The sequence below is a fragment of the Capra hircus genome, chromosome 29, assembly GCF_001704415.2.
Source record: "Capra hircus breed San Clemente chromosome 29, ASM170441v1, whole genome shotgun sequence".
NCBI lineage: Eukaryota > Metazoa > Chordata > Mammalia > Artiodactyla > Bovidae > Capra > Capra hircus.
In genome coordinates this window covers 31,477,464-31,504,671 of record NC_030836.1, presented here as the reverse complement: position 1 = coordinate 31,504,671, position 27,208 = coordinate 31,477,464, and the positions used below count along the sequence as shown (strand labels likewise).

The following is a 27,208-nucleotide window of genomic DNA, read 5'->3' as shown; positions in this document are numbered from 1 at the left end:
GCAATACTGACACAGTGAGGACTATCTTCTTTTCAGCTGAGATCATGGTAGAGAGCTGGATCACAGCTTGGTGATGATGTCATATGTTTGATACAATTTTACAATTTCTATATAATTTTAAAAAATCAACATGATTTAGGGGTTTTTGCTCACAACCACAAATTAACTTTGAAGAGTCCTTAAGACCTCTCAATCTACCCCTTTCTATCTATATAGTATGACAACTAAAATATTTTGGGGAAAGGAGATCCAACCAGTCCATTCTGAAGGAGATCAGCCCTGGGATTTCTTTGGAAGGAATGATGCTAAAGCTGAAACTCCAGTATTTCGGCCACCTCATGCGAAGAGTTGACTCACTGGAAAAGGCTCTGATGCTGGGAAGGATTGGGAGAAGGAGAAGGGGACGACAGAGGATGAGATGGCTGGATGGCATCACTGACTTGATGGACGTGAGTCTGAGTGAACTCCAGGAGTTGGTGATGGACAGGGAGGCCTGGCATGCTGCGATTCATGGGGTTGCAAAGAGTCGGACACAACTGAGCGACTGAACTGAACTGAATTTGGCCACCTGATGTGAAGAGTTGACTCAATGGAAAAGACCTTGATGCTGGGAAAGACTGGGGACAGGAGGAGAAGGGGGCAACAGAGGATGAGATGGTTAGATAACATCACTGACTCAATGGACATGAGTTTGAACAAACTCCCGGAGACAGTGAAGGACAGGGAAGCCTGGCGAGCTGCAGTCCACGGGGTCGCAAAAGTCAGACAGAACTGAGCAACTGAACAACAATGTCTAATTTTGTTGTTGTTGGGGACTCTCTAAATCCTCCACGTCAAATCCTCTCTGTCTGACTTGTGTTTCACAGTCAGCAAGTTCTCAGCCTTCCTGAAGAAATGCAGGTCAACTTTCTACTGCTTATCTTCAGTGGAGATGGAAAACCAAGTCTGTTCACCCAAAGCAACAGCATGTTCAGAGCTTACTCTAAGCTGTGTTCCAAGAGAGACCGAGCTGGGCTTGGGAGGGCGCACATGGCAGTCTTCAGATTCATGAAGAACCTTCACAGAGAACAAGAGGAAGACCTTTCCACAGGGCAAACTGGGAAGCTTGAATGGAAGATATAGCACTGGGGGGACTTTGGCTCAAATGGTGGAATTGAGCCTGGTTAGGTATTGAGCTCCCTGGTGGCTCAGACAGTAAAGCTTCTGCCTACAATGCGGGAGCCCCAGGTTCAATCCCTGGGTCAGGAAGATCCTCTGGAGAAGGAAATGGCAACCCACTCCAGTACTCTTGCCTGGAAAATCCCATGGATGGAGGAGCCTGGATCTATGGGGCTGCAAAGAGCCGGACATGACTGAGCGACTTCACTTTCCCATAGCTGTAAGTATTCAAGTGGAGATGATGCGGCCACAAGACTGAGGTGTTACAGGAGGATGTCATAGACCTAGACGTCTCTAGGTTCCCTTGCCATACGAAGAGTCTCCAGTTCCATGGTTTTCAAAGGTGCTCTGCCTTAATTGTTAAGGAGATTCATTACAGGGATGGAAGAAGGTGAAGCAACTTGGGAGTTTGGGATGACAGCTCTCGTATTCCCCGAATCCAGCTGTGTGGCTTCTGGCAAATCACTTCACTTCTTGAGATCTCGGTTTCTTTATTTTACAACATGAAACATGTTAATCTTGAGGTTCCTTTCACCTCTGATATGACATGATTCTCTCTACATTCCAGGGCTAGGTACGCCATGCATAGATCTAGTACAGTGTCAAATATAGGATTCTATGAAGAAGAATGATGACAAACACAAGATACTGTCTAAATCCTCCCCTGCTGACCACGTGGCACCAATGGCCGCACAGCAAGCAAAGGAGGGTTCGAACATCAGGGACAGGTACCTGGTTGGGGCCGCTGTTCAGTATTCTTACTCATCGTTTGTGCTCCAGCAAGGGGGGGACCTGAGGCAAGAAGAGAAATATGGTAAGTGGAGCCATTCTCCATGAAGGGGAGGGACCGTCTCATCAAGCACATCCCCAGCGAGCAGAGCAACTGTGCTTTCCCATTCACTCCCTCACTCAGTCACTCTACTCATTTATTCATTTTATGTTATAAATATTTATCCAGAATCTATGTACTGGCACTGCTCTCGATGCTAGGGACCCAGTACTGCGCAAGGGGTTCCTGCCAGAGCTTACATTTTAATGGAGGAGACAATGATGAACAGCAATAAATATGTAAAAGGAGCATGTCTGGTGGTATTGGGGCTGTGGATTTCATTTTTAAATAGAAAACCGAGAAAGGTCTTTAATGAGAAGGTAGCATTTGAGCGCCAGCCTCCTGCTCCTGTGTTTCCACGTCTTGTGAGCTCCCCTCTTTGTGGCATCTCTTAGTACACCCTTCCTGCTCCTGCCATCACGTCACATCTCCATGTTAGAGCTGTGTTGCTGCTTGCACCATCTTTGGTTTCATCTGACTGGCACCCTCACCACTCCTCTCTCTTCTCACTGACCCATCAAATGCTATTTAGCCAGTTTAATCTCCATAAACCACTTTACTCCACCATCCAAAAACCTCAGTGACTCACTGTTGACTAAACCACTGAGGTCTATGGTCTGAGCATCTCTGAACCCTTTCCTTACCCTTCCAGACTTTTCCTTCATGCACCCTAAACTCCAGGAACCCAAGTCCTCCCTGACTCTCAGACATATTGACCTTGGTGTCTTTCCCTGACCCCACCTATCCTGGGAGGGCATCTTTCCCATCTCTCTGGGTCCAAATCCTGCCTCTCTTTCTAGAACCAACTCTTATGACTCCAGGTCTCCAAGGTGTTCCTGAGGGCACCCAAAGAGAAAGGGGTGTGTGTGTGTGCGTGTGCGTGTGCGCGTGCTTGACTCCTCCCCCTCCTGGAGAGACTGGTCCATGCCTGGTTCACCATGTGAAACCCACACTGCCCAGAGCTGAAGGCAGAGGAAACAGATAATACACATTATTAAAAGGATTTGTGGCTATTGCTTGGGCATTAGTTTTCAATCCTAACCTCTTTCTTGAAAGAATTCCCATCACCATCCATTTCTGTGCTTGATATTTCACCTCCTAGAGACAGCAAGATTTACATGTTCTGGTCAGGACTTTATGAATCATTCTTTCCCCTGCACTCTTCACAGGAGATTCTGGGTCAGATTTCAACACAAACTGATGTCATACCACTAGCATCTCCTCATCCGGTTACCACCCCACCTCAACGTTCCCTGAAATGAGGTAGAGATGTTGGTATGATTATATCTTGACAATTAGGGAAGCAGGTGAAGTCATGGAGGGTCATTATTGAAACTTATATGGCAGAATCCAAATCCAGGGATTTTTCATTCATACAGAAACTTGTCCTAAGAAACGTGACAACTTCAAACATTCTAAAGCCAAATGCAGTGAAACAAAACTCAAAGGTCTGAGTGAAAATTCCCTTATCTTTCTGGGACTAGGTATCACTCACAGGTTCTACATTGGCAATTAATTTTGATATCCATTCAAAAAGCAGAAAAAGAAAATGCTCACTCTTGTCTTCCTTTATCTTGTGACCCTGTTCTCCACCCAACCCTCAGAAAAAGGTTTTCCTCCCAAAGAACAGTGACGTTTACTTACTTTTGTTGAGGCCAGAATTCATGTTACTGCCCCAACCTCCTCTCCTGACTGAGTCATAGGAAGGGTCTAGTGGAAAAGACAAATAGAGATACATCAGCCTCAACAGGTATGAATTTGAGCAAACGCCAGGAGATGGTGGACAGGAGAGCCTGGCATGCTATAGTCCACGGGGTAGCAGAGTCAGACTCAACTGAGTGACTGAACAGCAACGAAAGCATCTCCTGCTCTTCAGAAAGGTTGCCTGAAGATTATCTTTTAGTGATCCAGAAAAATTAAATTTAATTTAGCAATAACTTCAAGCATCACTAAATTCCAGAAGTACATTTCCCTGGGGCAAATGCGGACGAACGGAAGGAACATTGACACACTAATTGGGAGTCGAAGGGGGTGGAAAGAACCCTGAATCTGAAGTCACAGGGTTGGTTCAAGTTCTATCCTTCCACCATTTGTAGTGAGACCTTGGATGAATCCAGACATCCTTGGGCCTCAGCTTTTCAAAATAAGTAATTAAGAGTCTTCCCTGGTGGTCCAGTGGATAAGACTTCGTGCTCCCAATGCAGAGGGCCTGGGTTCAGTCCCTGGTCAGGGAACTAGATCCCACATGCTACAGCTAAGATTTCACATGCTGCAACTAAAAAAAAAAAAAAAAAAGATCATATATGCTGAATCTAAAAGAAACCCTGCCACAGTGAAGATTGAAGATCTTGTGTACTCCAACAAAGACACGGCACTACCACTTTTTTTTAAATATGGAAATAAGATTTTACATGATTTAATCTACCTTAAAGGGTGTGCAAATGTTATCGACTGCATATCTGTGTCCTCCTCAAACTCATATGCAGATGTCTAATCCCCAATGTGATTGTAATAGGAGGTGGGGGTCTTGGGAGGTAATTAAGTCTTAAGGGTGGGGCCCGTATGAAGAGGGTTAGTGCTCTTATAAGAAGAGGTCACAGAGGTAGCTTGCCTGGTTGCCTCCTGCCATATGAGGGCACAACAAGAAGGCAGCCATCTGCAATCCAGACGGGAGGGCCTCCAACACCTGATCATGCTGGCACATGACCTCAGACTTCCAATCTCCAGAACTGTCAGAAGTTAGTGTTGTGTATAAGCCTCCCAGCTTGTCATACTTTGCTACAGCAGCCCCAAGGGATGAAGACAGGTAATGATCAAATGAGATAACACGTGTGAAGTATCTTATAAGGCATTCTACAAACATAATCTAAGTTTAGAAAGAAAAAAAGTGTCCAAAGCCTGTGTTGCAAAACCCTTTAAGCAGCTCTGTGGAGATGGTCATGTCTAGATTAAAGGCTCATGGACAAACTGGCGCACAGCCCTGCCTCAAGGCCCCAGCAGTGGCTCCAGCCTCTCATTTCAGCACATGTTTGGGCACATTCTGGACTCTCCTTGGTCTCTCAGGTTTTCTGTTGATAGCGGAGAGCTGGGCAATGACCACAGCAAAAGGAAAAGGACCAGAGGTGTGGCTGGAACAAGAAACAAGGGGCTGGAGAGACGCTTCCCACTTGGACTGCAGAGAGGCTTCCAGATCACCTTGGTGGACACTCTGTTGAACCTGAACATTCATGATCCCAACCCTTTTCTTGAAAGAATCCACACACCTCCCTAACCCTGTGCAGAAACTGCTTAAATGACTGACTGGAAACGTCTTTTCCTTTCTCACGCTGTGAGTCCCGTGGAGACATGGAGCAGGAACAGCAGAAGAGCTTAAGGATATAGAATTATGACTTTCAAAGTCTTTCCACGGACAACAAAGAAACCATAAAAACCATCCGGACAAATGGAGTGCAAACCTCATCAAAAGACTGTCAGACAGGGTGAAACGCAAACCATCCCCCTCCACCCCTTCTGAGCCTCACAAACAAATTAGAATAAGAACTGTGAAGATGGGCTGGCTGGTCCCATGGCCTGTTCTGATTGTTTCTGGCTAAGAAGAACCAAACTACAGGAACAGACTTTTGGTGGAAAAATCCACGTGCAGATGCGCATTCCTCCTAGCTTTGGAAAAGCCAGGGCAGTTTTGAAATTACAATCTTTAGCAATTGGCATGAAAAGCAAAACAGAAAGTGAGGGGATGGAGACGGGAAGAAGGGGAGGGAAGGGGGCAAAAGAGACAGACCTGGCTCATTTGAATTGTCTGTTTTCATTTTTGACTCTTTTTTTCACAATTCCTTCTGCAAATAGATTCCTATGCTTGCTTAAAAACACAGCAGAACAGAAACAAACAAAGAACCTAACTTGTTTACAAGCTGGGGTATGTGGTTGAAGGTTCTCATGGGTATTTTCTGGACTGTCTGGCAGGGGGCAACAGTGTGTACAAGGCTGGGGGACCTGCGAGGAAAGGCCAGGTTCTTCCAAAATTCTTCTTTGGGGTTAGGCCTCCAGGCATTTGTCTGGGACTGATTTCTGCAATGGATTGTGTATTTGGCTATAGAGTGCAAGTGAAAGAATATGAAACAAGTCCGCTATTCTTGCCTTTATTATTTTTATTAGTTATTAAAATTTTTATTGCAGTTTGTTGTGTTAATTTCTGCTGTGCAGCAAAATGAATCAGTCATGTGTATACATATATCCCCTCTTTTTTATATTTCCTTTCCAATTAGATCACCACAGAGCACTGAATAGAGTTCCCTGAGTTATAGAATAGGTTCTCATTAGTTATCTATTTTATACATGTGTGTGCAATGGCAACCCATTCCAGTACTCTTGCCTGGAAAATCCCATGGACGGAGGAACCTGGTGGGCTGCAGTCCATGGGGTCGCTAAGAGTCAAGCACGACTGAGCGACTTCACTTTCACTTTTCACTTTCATGCATTGGAGAAGGAAATGGCAACCCACTCCAGTGTTCTTGCCTGGAGAATCCCAGGGACAGAGGAGCCTAGTGGGCTGCTGTCTATGGGGTCGCACAGAGTCGGACACAACTGAAGTGACTTAGCAGCAGAAGCAGCAGCAGCCGTGTGCTCAGTCGTGTCTGACTCTGCGACCACATGGACTATAGCCCACCATGGGATTTCCAGGCAAGAATACTGGAGTGGGTTGCCATTTCCTCCTCCAGGGGATCTTCCCTACCCAGGGACTGAACCCACATCTCCTGCATCCCATGCACTGGCAGGCAGGTTCTTTTACCACTGAGTCACCATGAAGCACCATGTTTTATGTAGTAATGTATATATGTCAATTTTAATCTCTCAGTTCACCCCACCCCTACTCCATCCCCCTTGGTATCCATACTTTTTTTGTTCTCTGTATCTGTGTCTCTATTTCTGCTTTGTAAACAAATAAGATCATCTATACCAATCTTTTCAGATTCCACATATATGTGTTAATATACAATATTTGTTTTTCTCTTTCTGACTTCACTCTGTATGAAGAAAACATGGTTCAAAAAGACACATACACCCCAGTGTTCACTGCAGAACTGTTCACAGTAGCCAGGACATGGAAACAAAGTAAGTATCCATCAACAGAGGAAAGGATAAAGAAGACGTAGGACATATACACATTAGAGTATTATTCAGCCATAAAAAGGAACACAAGCGGGTCATTTGTAGAGATGTGGATACACCCCTGTCCTTGCCTTTAAATAGGAGAAGATAACAGATAGAAGATTGTGAGGATGTACAGGTCATGTGCCAAAGGAGTGCTGGAGATCCTGGAGGTGAAGGAGGGAGAAGCCAGTCTAAGTGGGGCTGGGTGGCCTCTTTGGAGAGAAGAGAGCATGCCTCAGAGGTGGGCATATGGCAGACGTGAGCAGTGAGATGCGAATTTGTCGGGTGGGAGACAACCACTTGTGGGTTTGCAGTGGGGGGATGAGGTCAGGCTCAAGACCGTGTCCACGGCTGATCAATAAGCTTAGTGGCCCTGGGTCACAGGCAGCAGAAACCAGGAGAGGCCCCTGGTAGGTGGCAATACCGTGAACACACAGTGTGGTGGAGCACACAGCCCGTGGTGGATGGATGCAGTGGGTACTGGGGGGTACGAGAGGTGAAACTAGCAGGAACGGAATAGAAAGTGGAATAGAAAGTGACAAATTCATGCAAAGAGAAATAGCAAATCACCAAGTTCCAGGAATTGGTGTGTGTTATCTGAAGTTTTGACTTGACTTGTGACTTACTCTGCACTGATAAGATCTCTGACTCAGAGATTTCTAAGCAGTTTTTTTTTTTTTCTCGATCCTTAATTTACTGGAGGAATCTATCCTCTCTGAAAGCTATGTTATATTCATTTAGAAGAAACTTTTTTTTTTAAGGCCCACCTTAAGGCTTTGGCTATTGTTACCATCGACTTCTTACCAACTATTCCTCCTATTCTTTTTCTTTTTAATTGAAGGATGATGGCTTTACAGAATTGTGTTGTTTTTTGGTCAAACCTCAACATAAATCAGCCATAAGTATACATATATCCCCTCCTATTCTTTTATTCTAACAGTAGAGGCATGCAAAAGTTACAGGACACCTGGATGAATTCCCTGTAACTAACAGAGGGCAGGTCGTGGCTGGATTTTTTCCTAATGGTTCATCAGAGGAGTGTCTGGCAGCCCTGTCCTTTCCTTCGATGCCCTGGGGGTCTGGGGGGAGCCTGGCTGAGAGAAATTTTGAGGTCCCTACCAATCCTAAAGTCTTATAGTAGGTACCAAAAAATAATGACAGAAACAGAAAGGCCACGAGCAATCAGCCTGAAGTGCCTCCTCCAGCGAAGGTAACAGAGCAATAAACAGCATCCGTCATGCCTACAGCTAAGGGTCCCGGAGCAGAGTGTGAAATCAGAGCAGCAAAGGCCACAAGGCTCCCTTCCCACGTGCTCTTTCTTTTCCACCCACTTGCATGGAAAATCCTGCCCCTGGAATCTGAGTCCACGGAGGACACCTGGGTCCATTTACTGAGTTTAACAAATGCTGTCTGTGGGCACTGGGTACGTTACAGCACCTACTAAATGGAAGACTGAAATGAAAGCCAGTGTTTTTGGATTAAGTCCTACTGCAAGGATAGAGCTGAAGATGGGGAAGGCCAAGATCAAGAGCTAAGATCTGGCATTCTGCCTTAGAGGCTGGAAGCACCAGGGCAGCCCTGCGGATTAAATGAGATACCCAGACAAACAGCTGGCATGGTGCCTAGCACAGAGTGAAACTCGGTGAACATTAGCAAGTAATATTATTGCAATTATTGCTATATTTGCATCATTAAATACCTTATGAATGTTCAAACCCAGAAACAGGTTGGCCAGTCCTACCAAATATACATTAACCTCCCTCCCTTTGCTTCCACCCATTTTACTTTGCTCTACTTATTTTTCCATTTATCACCTAATTTAATCACGTAGGCTATGGCTTTTCCAGTGGTCATGTGTGGATGTGAGAGTTGGACTGTGAAGAAAGCTGAGCGCCAAAGAATTGATGCTTTTGAACTGTGGTGTTGGAGAAGACCCTTGAGAGTCCCTTGGACTGCAAGGATACCTAACCAGTCCATCCTAGAGGAGATCAGTCCTGGGTGTTCATTGGTAGGACTGATTTTGAAGCTGAAACTCCAATACTTTGGCCACCTGATGTGAAGAGCTGACTCGTTGGAAAAGACCCTGATGCTGGGAGAGATTGAGGGCAGGAGGAGAAGGGGACCACAGAGGATGAGCTGGTTGGATGGCATCACTGACTCAATGGACATGGGTTTGGGTGACTCTGGGAGTTGGTGATGGACAGGGAGGCCTGGCATGTTGCAGTTCATGGGGTCACAAAGAGTCAGACGCGATTCAGAGACTGGACTGAACTGAATTCATGATGGTTATTGTCTGCATCTCCCACCTGAATGTCAGGTCCATTAGGGTCAGGACCCCTCTTTGGTTCTCTGATAGAACCAAGCACCCAGCCCAGGGCAAGCATACAATAAACATTCGTTGAATGAATGAATGAATGCCCGGCCAATATTTTCTCCTTCTTGCTAAACAGACACACTTCCTCTTGTTGTTGACTATTTTCCTAGCTGATGGGCATTCCAAGCCTCTGCCCAGACTTCTCCCCACTAAATGAAGTCACCAGGTGATTCCAGGCTGTGTGTGTGCTAAGTCACTTCAGTCGTGTCTGACTCTTTGTGACCCCGTGGACTACAGTCAGGCTCCTCTGTCCATAGGGCTCCTCAGGCAAGAATACTGGAGTGGGTTGCCATGCCCTCCTCCAGGGATGCCATGCCCTTCCTGACCCAGGGATTGAACCTGAGTCCCTTATGTCTCCTGCACTGACAGGCAGGCTCTTTACCACTAGCGCCACCTGAGAAACCCATTCCAGTCTGGGTGATGGGTGATATATGAGTGTGCACAGTTAACCCGCGCTGCCCTCTGAGCAGAATGGCCTACAGCCCTCCTACAACAAAGCACAGGCATAAACCTGTCCCCACAGGAAGCCCAGGACTAGATGCCACTCATTCAGGTGACCTGCGGTCTATCTTATACATATTTTAACAAGGTCAGTGTTCAAATGAAGACTTGTTTTTGTTCCTAAAAGTCATACAAGGGAGAACCCAGCATGATGGTCAGTTCTGGTATCAGACACTCAAACAGAAATATGTCCACAACCAAAATGGAAAAGCCTGGACCCAGGAGCTACCCAACAACTCAGAGTCCTGCACACTCTGCCTCCCTGGTGCCCAGCTGCCCATCAGCATGTGGGCCGTCCTCCTGTGGGGTGTGCCTGGCTCAGGAGGCGGCCTTGAGTGTCCCCTGGGCCCTGCTGTCTGCTTTCTGAGAACTGACTTCTGAAAACACACACTTAAGCGGGCGACCGAGGGTGCGTGTGTGCGTGCTAAGTTGCTTCAGTCATGTCCGACCCTTTGTGACCCCATGGACTGTAGCCCGCCAGGGTCCTCTGTCCATGGGACTCTCTAGGCAGGAATACTGGAGTGGATTGCCATGCCCTTCAGGAGATCTTCCTGACCCAGGGAACAAACCCACATCTCATGTCTCCTGCATTGGCAGGTGGGGTCTTTACCACTGGCGCCACCTGGGAAGCCCCTGACCAAGGGTACAACAGGTGAAAATGTGACTGTTAGGGGCCCTCAGAGGAGCTGGTCTCAGAACTGTCGGGTAGCAGCAGATGCTTGATCAGTAGAAAATCACTTTTTACTTCAGTGATGCCTTCTACCCCCGGCTTGATAATTAATCTTATTGCAATAATCTTTTTCCGAGGATCTTCCCAGAAGGGCTCTGCCTGGAGCTTATGGTTTCAGGCAGTCCTAACATCCACTCTGGCCAAAGCTGAGAAAGACTGAACCTCATTCTGGGCACTGCTAGGCATTGTGGATAATTCAGCTTCACGTATATAATGGTCTGAACAGTATCTTCATTATAGCATGTCTGTTGTGGCTGACTTGACCTTCAGTGGCCTCTTAGATTCCAGGGGAGCCTCCTGGGGTGGAGAAATATGAGCATGGAGATTTTTTTTCTTTTTTTCTGAAAACTCCTTGTGGGAAGGGGAAGACTTTCTCTGGACGTGACCTTCTCACAGACATCCCAGTGTTAACTCAGCTTCTGTGTGAAGCTGTTAAACGGGTCCTAGAAACCTGGCCAAACATCGCAGGAAAGCTTTCTTTCTGCTCTGATGCCGACGGTTTGCTGTCTGAAGGCCCAGTGTCCCAGGCAACACGCAGCTCCACATTTTGTCATGACCTCACCCGGGGGCCAGAGATGCTGGAGACGCGGGCACAAAAGCCTCTCTCTTCCTCCCTTCCGGCATGAGCCCGTGCTCTCAACTACTTGATGGAAAAAGATGAATATTCCCTGAAACTTCTCTTCGAGTTTCTGGTTGGCAGCACCTCACCCTGTTTATCCTTGGAAAGCCCGGCTTCTGAATGCAGACCTTTCAGCAGGACAGGCAAGGCGGCTCCAGCTCAAGGCAGAGGCTTCTCTCAGTCTGATCCAGACCTCCTTTCTTGGAAGAGCGAGGTTGCCCAAGGACAAAAGCTCTAAGAAAGGGAACCCCTGAGTCCAAAGCCCCAAGCTTCCTAAGAAAGAGCCAAATGCACCAGGAGGAAGACCCATTGCCCAAACTCCCCCATCTATAGGTAACATTTTCTTGGTGGGGGAGAGGGGTGTTCACGAGGCCTGTGGGATCTTAGTTCCCTGACCAGGGATCAAACCGGCACTCTGTGTTGGAAGGCGGATTCTTAATCACTGGACCACCAAGGAAATCCCACACACAGCGAAGAATATACACGAAGACAACATCCTTGCTGTTGGCAGAGGACTCAACGATATGGTCCTCCATACCCCCCACCCTCTGAGGCCCTGGGGTATAAATGGTCCAGCCTAAGAAGAGGAGCAGGTCTGACTTGGCCACCAGTCCAGCTCTGCTTCTCTCTAGGCTCTTTCTTCTGCCCTGCCCAGCATGCCGAACCTTCCAGACTCAGGACCAGCCCTGTGCCGGCCTTGATCGCCATATAGCCCCTGCCAGCCATCATACCAGACATCTGACCTGCTGGCCTGGCCTCCCACTTTCAAAGTTGTGTTAAGGCAATGGGCACTTGGGCTGTGCAAGGTCATACAGGGCATGGACCCCCTTGGGCAGACACCCTTTCTCTCTAGAAGGTCGGTGGTTATGCTTCAGATCCCAGCCCTGGTGAACAATCATCGTCAAAAGGTTACTCTGCCTTTTTGAACCCCATGTTCTGCTTCTCTAAAAATATTAGTAACAGATGCTGCATAGGATTGATAGAAAGATTAAATAAGGATTCGCTCAATGGCAATTTAAAAAATATATACAATATACACGTAGTCTATACAATCTTGCTTGCGCCTCTAAGATGTTGGTCTTGGTGAAGTGAGGTTAGAAAGCTCACCAGGGAAAACCCTGAAAAAGAAGAGAAACTGTAAAGGAGGAAGGAGAGTCCCATTCCTGTGCTCTGAGATCAGCGATTCCCAAACAGGAATAAAGTCTCACTCTCTTTTAGAAGGAGAATGTATGACAGCAAGTCTCCTACATATGAATGAGTTCCTTTCCGAGAGCAAGTTCGTAAGTCCAATCTGTTTGTAAGTCCAACACAGTTAGCCTAGGTACCCAACTAACACCATCACTATCCCTCAGTGCATCTTAGCAGTACTGGCTACATCACTGCTCCTCTTACTCTTCTTTCTGGACATGCTGGGCTTGAAATAAAGATGTTGTACTACCATATTCTATACAGGACTGTAAAGAACATGAAAGCACAATTACCTGTAGAGGATGCAGGCACATGAACTAACTTATGTGACTGGAAATGCAAACGCACGTTCACATCTTTGAAAGCTCACAACTTGAAGGTTCGTGTGTAGGGGACTTGCTGTATCCTGGATCCCAGTTTAGAATCACTGGCCTAGAAGCTGGTGAGGGCCCGTGGCTCTGGCTGCCTGCTGGTCTATTACTAGCCTAGGTTTTACCCAGCATTCCTCCCGCCGTCCCCAACTGTCAGCTCCCCCAGCTCCCTGCCCAGCCAGCCCTGGAGCTCTGAGCTGGGTCCTCACCTCTTTGCAACCTCATCTACAAGGGCAGCTCAGCCTTCGCCTTGGAGGCATCCTATGTTCTAAAGGGCATCAGGGGATCTTGGCTTCCAAGGAGACCTCAAGAAGAGGGAAATATCTAGGCAAGGCTTTCCTCAAACTTGGAATGCATGGAGAAAAAAAAAGAACAAACATCCTGGATCAGATTTTTTTTGCTCAAGCATTTGTCCTGGAATCCAAACAGCCTAGGAGCCTCGGAGCCAGCCCCGCTGTGTGGAGTAGAATGAAGCTACTGTTTCAGATATTTCACGTGAAGAAATATCTGAAAGGACACATGAGAGAAATGCTTAAAGAATGGTCGGCTTTCACAGATGATGGCTGGAGAGGCCAGTGGTACCTTCTCTGCACAGTCTCACCCCAGTCCCACGAGACTGGACCTGCTAAGGCCAGCCCTCCCTGGCTCTGCTCCTCCCACGGGGCTCTGTGTCTGAATGACACACAAGCCTCAATGACCTCTTTATTTTGATAAGGGCTCCAAGTGGGATTTGGAGGCCAGCCTTGTGTGGAAAAGCAATTCATACTGACTTGATTAGTTGAGTGTTTGCCAGAATTCCCCTCTACGTTAGGCAGTGTAGACGCAACAAAACTGCAGACTTCTTGGGTCCAATCTGCCTCCAGTTTAAGATGATTCCAGGTCAGAACAAGAAAACCTAACCGGTTGCTCACTTAGGTAACAGGCTTGAGATGAATGAGTGGCCATCTGTGTTCAGCCCCCTGGGTCCCGAAAGCCTGGATCTGATGCGCTCCCGTCCGCTTCCTTGGAGGGGGGTCGCCCTCACTCTCCCTGATTATTCGGGACACAGTCCTGCATTTGATGCATGACTCAACTTTTGCATTTTTCACTCCCAAAGTTCTGCAAAGGCTCACTGGTGAGGCTCTCGTGGTTATCACCCTCGTTTTGTTCAGCCTCCTGCTGTGATTCCTGGTGTACTTATGCCTCTTGCTTGGTGAGCATCTTTGGGAAGGGAGGGACTGTATCTTATCACCTGGTTTTCCTTTCCCACCCCCAGGTTCCTCTTCTCTTCCAGCATAAGCTATTGGGCCTAGCTGATATCTCATACTCCACAAACATTCATTCATTCAGCAACGTTTTAGTGAATGTGTATTATGGTGCAGGACCCTCTTCAGTGTGTGGAGAATGCATCGGTGGCCAGACACACAACCTTGCTCTGGGAGCTGACATTCAAAACACAGAATGCTGCACTGTGCTCAGTCCCTCAGGCATGTCTGACTCTTTGCAACCCCATGGACTGTAGCCTGCCAGGCTCCTCTGTTCATGGGATTTCCCAGCCAAGAATACTGGAGTAGATTGCCATTTCTTCCTCCAAGGGATCGTCCCAACCCAGGGATTGAACCCAAGTCTCCTGTGTCTTCTGCACTGCAAGCAATTTCTTTACCCACTGAGCCATCAGTGAAGTGAAAGTCGCTCAGTCTTGTCCAACTCTTTGCGACCCCATGGACTATACAGTCCATGGAATTCTCTGGGCCAGAATACTGGAGTGGGTAGCCTTTCCCTTCTCCAGGAGATCTTCCCAACCCAGGGACTGAACCCAGGTCTCCTGCATTGCAGGCAGATTCTTTACCAGCTGAGCCATAAGTTCAGTTCAGTTCAGTTGCTCAGTCGTGTCTGACTCTTTGCAACCCCATGAACCGCAGCACGCCAGGCCTCCCTGTCCATCACCAACTCCTGGAATCCACCCAAACCCATGTCCATTGAGTCAGTGATGCCATCCAACCAGCTCATCCTCTGTCGTCCCCTTCTCCTCCTGCCCTCAATCTTTCCCAGCATCATTTTCAAATGAGTCAGCTCTTCACATCAGGTGGCCAAAGTATTGAAATTTCAGCTTCAACATCAGTCCTTTCATTGAACACTCAGGACTGGTCTCCCTTAGGATGGACTGGTTGGATCTCCTTGCAGTCCAATGGACTCTCAAGAGTCTTCTCCAACACTACAGTTCAAAAGCATCAATTCTTCAGTGCTCAGCTTTCCTCACAGTCCAACTCTCACATCCATACATGACCACTGGAAAAACTATAGCCTTGACTAGACGCACCTTTGTTGACAAAGTAATGTCTCTGCTTTTGAATATGCTATCTAGGTTGGTCATAACTTTCCTTCCAAGGAGTAAGCGTCTTTTAATTTCATGGCTGCAATCACCATCTTTGGTGATTTTGGAGCCCCCCAAAAATAAAGGCTGACACTGTTTCCACCGTTTCCCCATCTATCTGCCATGAAGTGATGGGACCAGATCCCATGAAGTTTTCTGAATGTTGAGCTTTAAGCCAACTTTTTCACTCTCCTCTTTCACTTTCATCAAGAGGCTTTTTAGTTCCTCTTCATTTTCTGCCATCAGGGTGGTGCCATCTGCATATCTGAGGTTATTGATATTTCCCCCGGCAATCTTGATTCCAGCTTGTGCTTCTTCCAGCCCAGCGTTTCTCATGATGTACTCTGCATAGAAGTTAAATAAGCAGGGTGACAATACACAGCCTTGACGTACTCCTTTTCCTATTTGGAACCAGTGTGTTGTTCCATGTCCAGTTCTAACTGTTGCTTCCTGACCTGCATACAGGTTTCTCAAGAGGCAGGTCAGGTGGTCTGGTATTCCCATCTCTTTCAGAATTTTCCACAGTATATTATGATCCACACAGTCAAAGGCTTTGGCATAGTCAATAAAGCAGAAATAGATGTTTTTCAGGGAAGCTCCCAAAACACATGGTAAACTACATCGTAAATTAGAAGTTGGTGTGTTATGAGAAAAAGAAAACAGGCAAAGGAGAGGGCCTCACTGATGACAATTTTGAACAAAGACTTGGCCTGTCTAGTGTTAGGAACATAAAGCTCTCCATAGTGCCATGATTTTCTTATGAAAAGTGACTGGGTCACCCTAATTGATCTCAAAGCCCTTCCAGAAAGTTAATCAATCAGTGTCAGTTCTTTAGATGGTGAGAATTATTTTATGATAGAAGATGAAAAAAAATTAGCTAAAAAACTCGATAGTATCTTTTGTATGTTTGGATGAGAGACAGTAAAAGGCGAAATAAGTCTACTTTTTTCGAGTCTGGCCACCTAATGTTAAGGGTCATTGGAAAAGACCCTGATGCTGGCAAAGACTGAAGGCAAAAGAAGGGGTTGGCAGAGAATGAGATGGTTATATAGCATCATTGACTCAACGGACATGAATTTGAGCAAACTTAGGGAGACAGTAAAGGACAAGGAGAGCCTGGTGTGCTGCAGTCCATGGGTTGCAAAAAGTTGGCCACGACTTAGCAACTGAACAGCAACAACAATTAAAGCGTTCACCAATTTTTGCATATTTAGAATCAAGGTATTGTCAAATCTACGATCCCAGACTCATACTGACGTAGGAAAGCCATTTAAATGAAGAAACTGAAAATTCCACACTTCCTATGCCTTGCTTTTGAGCCAGAGTGGACTGCAGGAAAGGGCATTTCTCTGGGGTCACTGTGAATGAGAAATAAACAAGTGAGTTCTCCGCAGTGGAACACCCAATCTTTGTGGCCAGCCCATGAGCCCCAGAACACCCCCACCTCTGCGTTCTGCATTCACAGATCAGAAGCACAGGGATTAGGGTTTGCCTGGTGATCCAATGGCTGAGACTCCGAGCTTCCAATGCAGGGGTCATGGGTTCGATCCCTCGTCAGGGAACTAGATCCCACATGCCACAACTAAGTGTTCGAATGCTGTAACTAAAAAAGAGTCCGCATGCTTCATATAAAAGCGGCAACTAAAGATCCGGCATGCCACAACTAAGACCTGATACCGCCAAACAAATCAATTAAAAAAGCATAGGAGTTAAAGAACCATCAGCAGGTGGAGTGTGGTCTCACTTACATAATAAAATCTGAGGCTTCTTTTCAGGCTGGAAGGGACTTCAGACATTATCTAAACCAGACATGCAAATTAGCACAGGCCTGGAGGCCCAAAGCCTGAGAGAAAGCATATGCGACCATATAAGAATTTTAATAGAAACTGAAAGTATGACTCACAGCAGAAAAAACTGCCTTTCTCTAAACTCCTCCAGGATATTGGGCAGGACGGACCATTCTTTTTACAGGCAGGCCGAAGACTTTGGAAGCTCAAAGAGTTTTCAAAGTTAGAGTGAGAACAATTTTCATCTCTTTGGAAGAGGGATACCTAAATCTTATCGAGTCTAAGGTCACGTGTGATGTAATTAAGGACTCTTAGGGATTTTCACAGGAAGGAATTCCGTGATTCCTCTTTAATTCATTCCCATTAGGCAAACAGTTCATTGCCATGGAAGGAACGCTACACAAGGCTTCAGAACTCCTTGGGTTGCTTTTCATCTCTGCCAGTTACCAGCTGTGTGAGCCTGCACAGGTGACAATCTCTCTGAACCTCTCAGTCCACCTATCTGTAACAGGGGAGAAATGATTCTCCTAAAACTTAAGAACTTGGAGACGCAAATGGCTTATTTAATCCTCCCAGAGTTCTTTTGGGAATAAATGAGATCATGCATGTGAAAATGCTTTCTACACTCCAACGTATCATTTAAGAGTATAGCTGCTATTCTTTTCCAGAGTTTTATTCCGTGGAAAAAAGTTAATCTTTCCTGTGTCAACCAAGGCTAATTTCTTGTGCTTCTTTGTTTAGGGAAGCAGAAGCATGGAGTATATATTTAATTAAATTGGCAAACCAGATTTTCCCTCCCTAGTGAATCCATCAACTGTCAATGATATTTACTGAATATCTACAGGGCTGGGAAAAGGGATACAGAACAAAACTCAGAATTAGAGATGACAAAGTAATCTATAGTTACCTTAGCATGGTAGTTAGGTCCACATACGGCTTGTGAGTAAGGTAGGGTCCTGAGAAGTGACTGCATGTAGTCTTTGTGAGTAAAGAAAAAATTATCTTGAAGAGGCTGGAACTTGAATTAGGCCTTGAAGGATATGTTGGATTTTGATAAAGTAGTAACTCCATTTAATTTACCACTCGCTCTTTAGAATATGCCTAACACAAGAATTTGAACCGCATCAGCGGCATGTTAAACTTTTTATTGATCCTCACGTGTGATTGCTTACAGATCCCTGAGGCTGGAGGGGAGAAGCTCACGTGGGTCCCGGTTAGTGTTTCTAACTATAGCATTTCTTCCTCAAAGATGTTAACTTTTCTGCCAAAAGGATGTTTCATGAGAAATAATTATTTATTATCTTAGACGTGGACTTCTCTGAAGAGGGTTCGTTGTTACATCTTTAAAAAGAATTTGGGAAAGTTTTTACAATAAAATAACAAATGATGCTATCTTTGCCTTGGCTTTTCACTAGAAGATTTCCCAAGTCCCTTCATCTCTGTCTGGCATAAGAGAAGCTTCTTTTTTTCCTATTTTTTAAAATTTAAATGCTAAAAAAAAATTGTTACAGTGTTGTATTGGTTGAGATGCTTCTTCCTGGAGAGAAATTTGGTTTACGAGCATGAGAATCAACAAGCACCTTTTAAATACTTTTCAGCAACTACTGTCCCTCCAAACAACCGCTGCAATTTCTAAATCAGTGCATTTTGCAAAACAAAGGCATTTGGAATGTTCTATGTGGAGGCGCCCACCACTGGGCTAACTGGAGCACTTGTGGACCTAGCCTTCTCTTTTCAAAGTACCCCAGGACCCAACTCCTCAACAGAGCCAACAGTGGTCACTTCTAGTTTCTATTACAAACCAAGACCCCGTGGTCATGGAAATGGAGTGACATCAACCGAGGCCAATTTCATTTTGAGTCTTAGCTCTGCTATCTATCTAGAATGGGATGACACGTCTGAGTCAAAGTGAAACCTGGTAGAGATGGGAGGTTTAAAATAGTAACAGTTAAGAGTCTGGAGATGAATTGGAAATGCAAAACCCAAACGGCCCACTCAGTAAGTGTGAAACGCCTGAGAAGTGGGCGGGACTGCGTGGTGCTGCGCCCGGCCCACTGGGCACCCCACCCGCAGGGGTGGGCGGAGCAGTTTTCTGGCTCAGCCCAGTTGGAAGGGTGCTCTGGAGGTCAGTTCAGTTCAGTTCAGGGCTCAGTCGTGTTCGACTCTTTGTGACCCCATGAATCACAGCACGCCAGGCCTCCCTGTCCATCACCAGCTCCTGGAATTCACTCAAACTTATGTCCATCGAGTCAGTGATGCCATCCAGCCATCTCATCCTCTGTCGTCCCCTTCTCTTCCTGCCCCCAATCCCTCCCAGCATCAGGGTCTTTTCCAATGAGTCAACTCTTCTCATGAGGTGGCCAAAGTATTAGAGTTTCAGCTTTAGCATCAGTCCTTCCAACGAACACCCAGGACTGATCTCTTTTAGGATGGACTGGTTGGATCTCCTTGCAGTCCAAGGGACTCTCAAGAGTCTTCTCCAACACCACAGTTCAAAAGCATCAGTTCTTTGGCACTCAGCTTTCTTCACAGTCCAACTCTCACATCCATACATGACCACTGGAAAAACCATAGCCTTGACTAGACGGACCTTTGTTGACAAAGTAATGTCTCTGCTTTTGAATATGCTGTCTAGGTTGGTCATAACTTTCCTTCCAAGGAGTAAGCATCTTTTAATTTCATGGCTGTAATCACCATCTGCAGTGATTTTGGAGCCCCCCAAAATAAAGTCTGACACTGTTTCCACTGTTTCCCCATCTATTTCCCACGAAATTATGGGACCAGATGCCATGATCTCAGTTTTCTGAGTTGAGCTTTAAGCCAACTTTTTCACTCTCCTCTTTCACTTTCATCAAGAGGCTTTTTAGCTCCTCTTCACTTTCTGCCATAAGGGTGCTGTCATCTGCATATCTGAGGTTATTGATATTTCTCCTGGCAATCTTGATCCCAGCTTGTGCTTCTTCCAGCCCAGCATTTCTTATGATGTACTCTGCATAGAAGTTAAATAAGCAGGGTGACAATACACAGCCTTGACGTACTCCTTTTCCTATTTGGAACCAGTGTGTTGTTCCATGTCCAGTTCTAACTGTTGCTTCCTGACCTGCATACAAGTTTCTCAAGAGGCAGGTCAGGTGGTCTGGTATGCCCATCTCTTGAAGAATTTTCCACAGTTTATTGTGATCCACACAGTCAAAGGCTTTGGCATAGTCAATAAAGCAGAAATAGATATTTTTCTGGAACTCTTGCTTTTTCGATGATCCAGTGGATGCTGGCAATTTGATCTCTGGTTCCTCTGCCTTTTCTAAAACCAGCTTCAACATCTGGAAGTTCACGGTTCATGTACAGCTGAAGTCTGGCTTGGAGAATTTTGAGCATTACTTTACTAGCGTGTGAGATGGGTGCAATTGTGCGGTAGTTTGAGCATTCTTTGGCATTGCTTCTCTTTGGGATTGAAATGAAAACTGACCTTTTTCAGTCCTGTGGCCACTGCTGAGTTTTCCAAATTTGCTGGCATATTGAGGGCAGCACTTTCACAGTGTCATCTTTCAGGATTTGAAATAGCTCAACTGGTATTCTATCACATCCACTAGCTTTGTTCATAGTGACACTTTCTAAGGCCCACTTGACTTCACATTCCAGGATGTCTGGCTCTAGGTGAGTGATCACACCATCGTGATTATCTGGGTCATGAAGATCTTTTTTGTACAGTTCTGTGTATTCTTGCCACCTCTTCTTAATATCTTCTGCTTCTGTTAGGTCCATACCATTTCTGTCCTTTATCGAGCCCATCTTTGCATAAAATGTTCCCTTAGTATCTCTAATTTTCTTGAAGAGATCTCTAGTCTTTCCCATTCTGTTGTTTTCCTCTATTTCTTTGCATTGATCACTGAGGAAGGCTTTCTTATCTCTCCTTGCTATTCTTTGGAACTCTGCATTCAGATGCTTATATCTTTCCTTTTCTCCTTTGCTTTTCACTTCTCTTCTTTTCACAGCTATTTGTAAGGCCTTCCAGACAGCCATTTTGCTTTTTTTGCATTTCTTTTCCATGGGAATGGTCCTGATCCCTGTCTTCTGTACAATGTCAGGAACCTCCATCCATAGTTCATCAGGCACTCTATCAGATTTAGTCCCTTAAATCTATTTCTCACTTCCACTGTATAATCATAAGGGATTTGATTTAGGTCATACCTTAATGGTCTAGTGGTTTTCCCCACTTTCTTCAAGTTAAGTCTGAATTTGGCAATAAGGAGTTCATGATCTGAGCCACAGTCAGCTCCTGGTCTTGTTTTTGCTGACTGTATAGAGCTTCTCCATCTTTGGCTGCAAAGAATATAATCAATCTGATTTCCTTGTTGACCTGGTGATATCCATGTGTAGTCTTCTCTTGTGTTGTTGGAAGAGGGTGTTTGCTATGACCAGTGCGTTTTCTTGGCAGAACTCTATTAGCCTTTGCCCTGCTTCATTTTGCATTCCAAGGCCAAATTTGCCTGTTACTCCAGGTGTTTCTTGACTTCCTAGTTTTGCATTCCAGTCCCCTATAATGAAAAGGACATCTTTTTTGGGTGTTAGTTCTAAGAGGTCTTGTAGGTCTTAATAGAACTGTTTAACTTCAGCTTTTTCAGTGTTACTGGTTGGGGCATAGGCTTGGATTACCATGATATTGAATGGTTTGCCTTGGAAACGAACAGAGATCATTCTGTCATTTTTGAGATTGCATCCAAGTACTGCATTTCGGACTCTTTTGTTGACCATGATGGCTACTCCATTTCTTCTAAGGGATTCCTGCCCACAGTAGTAGATATAATGGTCACTGGATTTAAATTCACCCATTCCAGTCCATTTTAGTTCACTGATTCCTAGCATGTCGACGTTCACTCTTGCCATCTCCTGTTTGACCAGTTCCAATTTGCCTTGATTCATGGACCTGACATTCCAGGTTCCTACGCAATACTGCTCTGGAGGTCAAGGTGGCCCCAAATACCTGCCCTGCAGCCCCACGCCTCGTCCCCCATCCTGAGGTGCACGGACAGTATTCTTCTCTATAGAAACGCACCAGGGCTCATGCCTTCACTGTCACCTTCACTCACGGTGCAGAGCAAGGTGGTGCCCATCAGATTCTCGATTTCTCCAGGAAGCATGCAGGAGCAGCTTTGACAGACATGACTACAAGCGATAAGCCCAAGCGGGGTGGGGGCAAGAAGAACAAAGTGCACATTTCTAAGCAGCCCAGAACGGTATCAGGCGCTGGAATGCCAGCGGGCACAGGGATGAGGAGAAAACAACGCTGCGGAATGATGCTGATACACAGCAACAAAAACACGTTGCATCTCCATTAAGTATTCAAGTAAAGCCTGGGGAAGGCGGCGGGATGATGGAGGGGGAGAGGATTTGAGAAGCAGTGGGAACACTCAGCTCCAACCTTGCCCACCAAGGATGCCTACGGACTGAGAAGGGGATGTGGTCTAGGATGCTGGGGCAGGCAGCTTCTGTCTTTAAAATGGTCCAGGTGATGCTGACACCTTTCCTTCTCTTGGAGAGCCATGGGTCAAGGAAGTTGACCAAGGCAAGGCCTTGGTTAACTCCTGTAACTGAGGAAATTTCACAACCAGACTTATCAAACGAACATCCATTATCCTTTTTTTAAAGTTTACTGCACTCTTTCTTATCAACAGAGTATTACTCAAGATAGCGTGTCATTTCCTAAATCTCTTCTTTTCCTCTTTAATTAAAAAAAAAATTTTTTTTATTTAGTTGTTTTGGCTGTACTGGGTTTTTGTTGCTGTGGGAGGGCTTTCTCTCTAGTTGTAGTGTAGGGCTTCTTGTTGTGGCAGTTTCTAGGGCAGGCTATAGAGCTTGGGCTCGGTAGTTGAGGCACATGGGCTTAGTTGATCTGAGGTTTGTGGAATCTTCCTGGACCAGGGATCGAACCCATGTCGCAGGCATTGGCAGGGGGATTCTCAACGACTGGACCACCAGGGAGGTCTTTCTCTCTGATTTTTAAAAATGTCATATTAAACACACAAAAAATGTGTAATGCTGTGTAAATTATCAAGCACAGTAATGAAAAGAACATCTGTGAGGTCATCTAACATGCTTCTGGAAATGCAAGATCTGAGTACCCAAGTGAGGATCCTAATCTTTTTTTTGGGGGGGGAGCCATAGTGGATATCAGTGAATGTCATCATATCATCTTAACAACTAGATGACGTTAGCTTCCTGAAAAATATGGGCCATTCTACGGGGTGGAGGATGGAACAGGGAGACGCAGCCACAGAGCCTGTCACTACTGGGTGGGGAGGGAACTGTGGAAATGGGCTCCAGTCTGCTTTAATTCCTACTAGGCTTTGTGATTTGGGCTTAATCTATCTGTGCCCCAGTTTTCTCACGTGCAAAATGGGAAGAATAACTGTGTGTGTGCTTAGTTGCTCGGTTATGTCCAACTCTCTGTGACCTTTTGGACCGTAGTCCACCAGGCTCCTCTGTCCATGGGATTTCCCAGTCAAGAAAACCGGAGTGGGTTGCTATTTCCTTCTCCAGGGGATCTTTCTAACCCAGGGGTTGAACCTATGTCTCCTACATTGCAGATGGATTCTTTACTCACTGGGTCATCAGAGAAGTCGTAATAATAATTGTACCAACTACATAAGGTGATTATGAAGTGTAAAGATGAAGTGAATAGAAGAGTTCTTAGCACAAGCCCTCAGTGAACGGTAGCTGTTATAGTTATGGGGCAAGGGGAGGGGTGATAATAAAGGTCAGGGAAGGAGGTCTGAATGAGCAGGAGTTAACCTTTCCTGCAACATGACTTTCCCTTGTTCTGGTTCTGCCCTTGGCCTCTTTCTCATCAGCACTCATAGCAAGAGGATCCAGATCTGAAGGGCCTCCAAGGGGAGTCTAAACCAATAAAAAATGGGGCAAAAGCGTGACATGGAACCATCTCCTTGTGACTGAAATCGGTTCTCAGTAAGCTCTTCCCTCTACTTCTGCCTGGAAGGAATCATGCTGGAGTCAAATGAAGGGGAAATTATGGCAGAGAAGAAAAGGCAGTCCTGAGTCGAGCTCTTCAGTGGCCAAGGCCACAGTCTCACTCTTGTCTTTAGAAACATCACAAAGGGTGAATTTTACAGTAAGCTCTTGGGGAGTAGTTTAAGGCACTTTGTCTATAATTTTCATCCATCCCTTCATCCATCTACCCATCCATCCATTCATCACTGATCCATCAATCCATCCACTCATCCATTCATCTATCCATCCATTCATCATTGATCCATTGATCCATCCATCCATCTATCCAGTGGCCTTTTCTAAGGCATAGTCCCTGCCTACAAGATGCTTCAAGACTTCCAAGACCAAAGGCTGTTGGATAGACTATCAGGATGCTGTCCTGGAAGGACAGTGGGCACAAGCAAGGTGCCATGGGGCAGAGGTGGCTAAGGAGACATCACCTGACCTGGACCGTCAAGTGTGAGTGTAGCTCATAGAGTGTGGATTGGGTGGGGGTGAGACAACCAAGGAAAGTATACCAGGCAAGGCGAGAAAAGGAAACACTCAAAGTTCGGTTTGAAAGTGTCCAGACAGGAATCCATTCACATTTGAAGGATACAATTGGGGGGGGGGGTGTCAGAACTTAAGTGTGCAAGACTTTTGCTGGGCAAGCTGTCATGCCCTAGACCCTTAATTGACTTTGGCCATACTGGGTGATGCCTCTGGCCATCCCGCATGGCCGGACCTAGATGGCCTGCAAACATACACACCCTGGAGAAGGTGGGTTTTGCCTCACAATCCATCAGGCGATTGTGGCAAAGTCAAGTGATGTGAGTGGCTGGGGGACACAGGACAGCAGTGGCTGCTGGGCTCCCGGCAGTTATACAGTTGTGCCTGCCTGGCTCCCCACCCTCAGGGTTTGGGCTGACATGCTCCTACCTTGGAATTGTTCTCTGAGGTGAGAGAGACCTATGATGGTGGATTTCTTTAAAAGTCATCAATTAATCAATCAAACAGAAACAGAAGAGAATGTTCATCAGAAGGTATCTATGTTTATATGTTCGTTTTAAAAAAAATCTTCAAAGGAATAAAATGTGCACAATTAAAATGATTTCTGAGATGGAGAAGCTCCTTCAAGTAAGTGGGTTCCTGCCTTAGCTGGAACTAAAAACACTCCAGCGAAATCCATCTCTACCTGCCTCTAACAGCGATGGTGCGACACGGAAAGTTGCTTGCTTCATTATCCTGGAACAAATTTACACTTGTCTGAGGAAACGGGCTAAGTGTTTCCAATCATTTTAGAGAAAGCGTGTCCTCGTCGCTGTGGAACCCACACATGCGATAACAGCACACACGGAACAAAATAACAGTTCTTTTACTCAGAGAAAGGAAGGGTAATGGTTACTTAGAAAGTGTCCCAGACAAGCTGTCAAACTGAATTCAGAGAGCTGGAGTCTGACTCCAGGACAGGGCTGGCTGGCTCAGGTCTCTGGGGACTGGGGTTTCCTGCCTGCTTCAGCTTACAGACAAAGATTCTTTGTTTCCAAACCTCTCTCTCTCCCCTTCTCCCTCTCTCAATCTCTCTCTGGTGAAAACACACACACACACACACACACACACACACACACACACATACATACAACATGCAGCTCTCCAAAGAGGGTCAGATCGAAAGTAGACAAAACATTAACTCTGGAATTTCAAAGGAAAACAATTAAAAAAAAATAAAGCAGAGAGAGCAAGCTACCGTCTGTTCTAGAATCATAAATCTTGCCTTTGGAAGCAGAAATAGCACACACTCACACACACACACACTCAGCAATCATCCTTGCTAAAAATGGATTAGGGCTATTTCATCATAAAGGAAAAACATATAATGACAAAGTTCTTAACAGGCCCTCCCGGGAGGCCTCGATACCCTCACGTTTTAAGTGCACGTTAGCGGACACAGACGGAGCCTGTGAAGCCACACAACCTGCTCCATGAGAGATGTTATTTACTCCCTAAAAATAACAGGCCATTACCTCACAGCATTACTGGCCTTTTCCTTCAGGCACACGTGTTCCAGACCAACTCCTTGCAGGGCAATGCACACAGGCGAAGGCCCTGCCAAACACACGCTCACCCCGCCTAGACTCTCACTCAGGATGCTGCCTCGACCCCATCCCCTACGCTGAACCCCTAACCTGCTACCCTTGTTCACAGCCACACACACAGGGCACGAGAATCAATATTCTGCATGCATCCACATCTTCTCCATCAAAGCAAAACTTCTTGCAGCATCTTTTAAATCATGGAAAATGTCAAAGATGTAGGAAAGCAGAGAGAAAGATGTATTGCACTGGGGAGGGCCCTTCAGCTTTAACAGGCATGAACTCACGGCCAGCCTGACTCCAGCTCTCCCCCTCATCTACCCACGCCCCCTCTCCGCCCCAACTACTTTGAAGCAAATCCCTGGTTCCTTTGCTAAGCTTCCTTCTCACAGAGTGAGACTGTACCTGTCTATCGGTTTCATGAACACCACCAAGAGTACCCCCACAAGCCTCCCCTACCATGCACACGTCACAAAACTGGACCTCGGTGCTCCCAAGGGGCACAATGAGGCACACCAGGGGAGAGCACTGGGTCTTGTCCCCCTAACCCATCCCGTGCCCATGCAGCCCCCACACAGGACAGACCCAGATGTGCTGGCTGGTGTCTTTGATGCCCACCTCCTCTTCTTCAATACCCATTTCCAGCGCCACTATGCTGGGTCCTTCCAGATCTTCTCCCATCTTTCACTACGATCTCTATCATTAAATCATCAAGGACACCCCGTAGGGGCTGAAAATGCAGGGAGAAGTGGTGAGACGTGGTGTTGTATCAGCCATAAACAACACATAGCATTGACTTACTGGCCCATCTGTCTCTGACTACAACCCCTTGAGGGTAGCTGGCTGGGTACCACATTTCTGAGGCTCAGTCTGGCATTCCATACATAGCGGGTTCTTATAAATGAAGAGATGTGTGAATGGGTGGAGGAGGGTACGAATTCTGACTAAGGTCCTGGGTGAAGCTCTTCACCCTCTGTGTGGTCGTGGGGGGACCCAGGCCTTCTCTTGCCTCCCACTGCCTCTGTCCCATGAAAGGTTCAGAGTGAATGGTCCACTTTAACACTGAATGA

At 46.1% G+C, this 27,208-nt stretch overlaps 1 protein-coding gene across 5 annotated transcripts in view; it reads right to left on the bottom strand.

Moving 5' to 3' along the window:
- Window positions 1-27,208, bottom strand: part of FLI1 (Fli-1 proto-oncogene, ETS transcription factor) — a 139,866-nt gene that overhangs the window by 4,387 nt on the left and 108,271 nt on the right. For all 5 annotated transcript variants that reach the window (XM_018043321.1, XM_018043323.1, XM_018043325.1 and 2 more), the window contains 2 exons: window positions 3,632-3,697; window positions 1,891-1,950 (listed from right to left, as the gene is read on the bottom strand). In XM_018043321.1, the coding sequence (XP_017898810.1) occupies window positions 1,891-1,950; window positions 3,632-3,697 (126 nt within the window). The remainder of the gene's footprint in view (window positions 1-1,890; window positions 1,951-3,631; window positions 3,698-27,208) is intronic.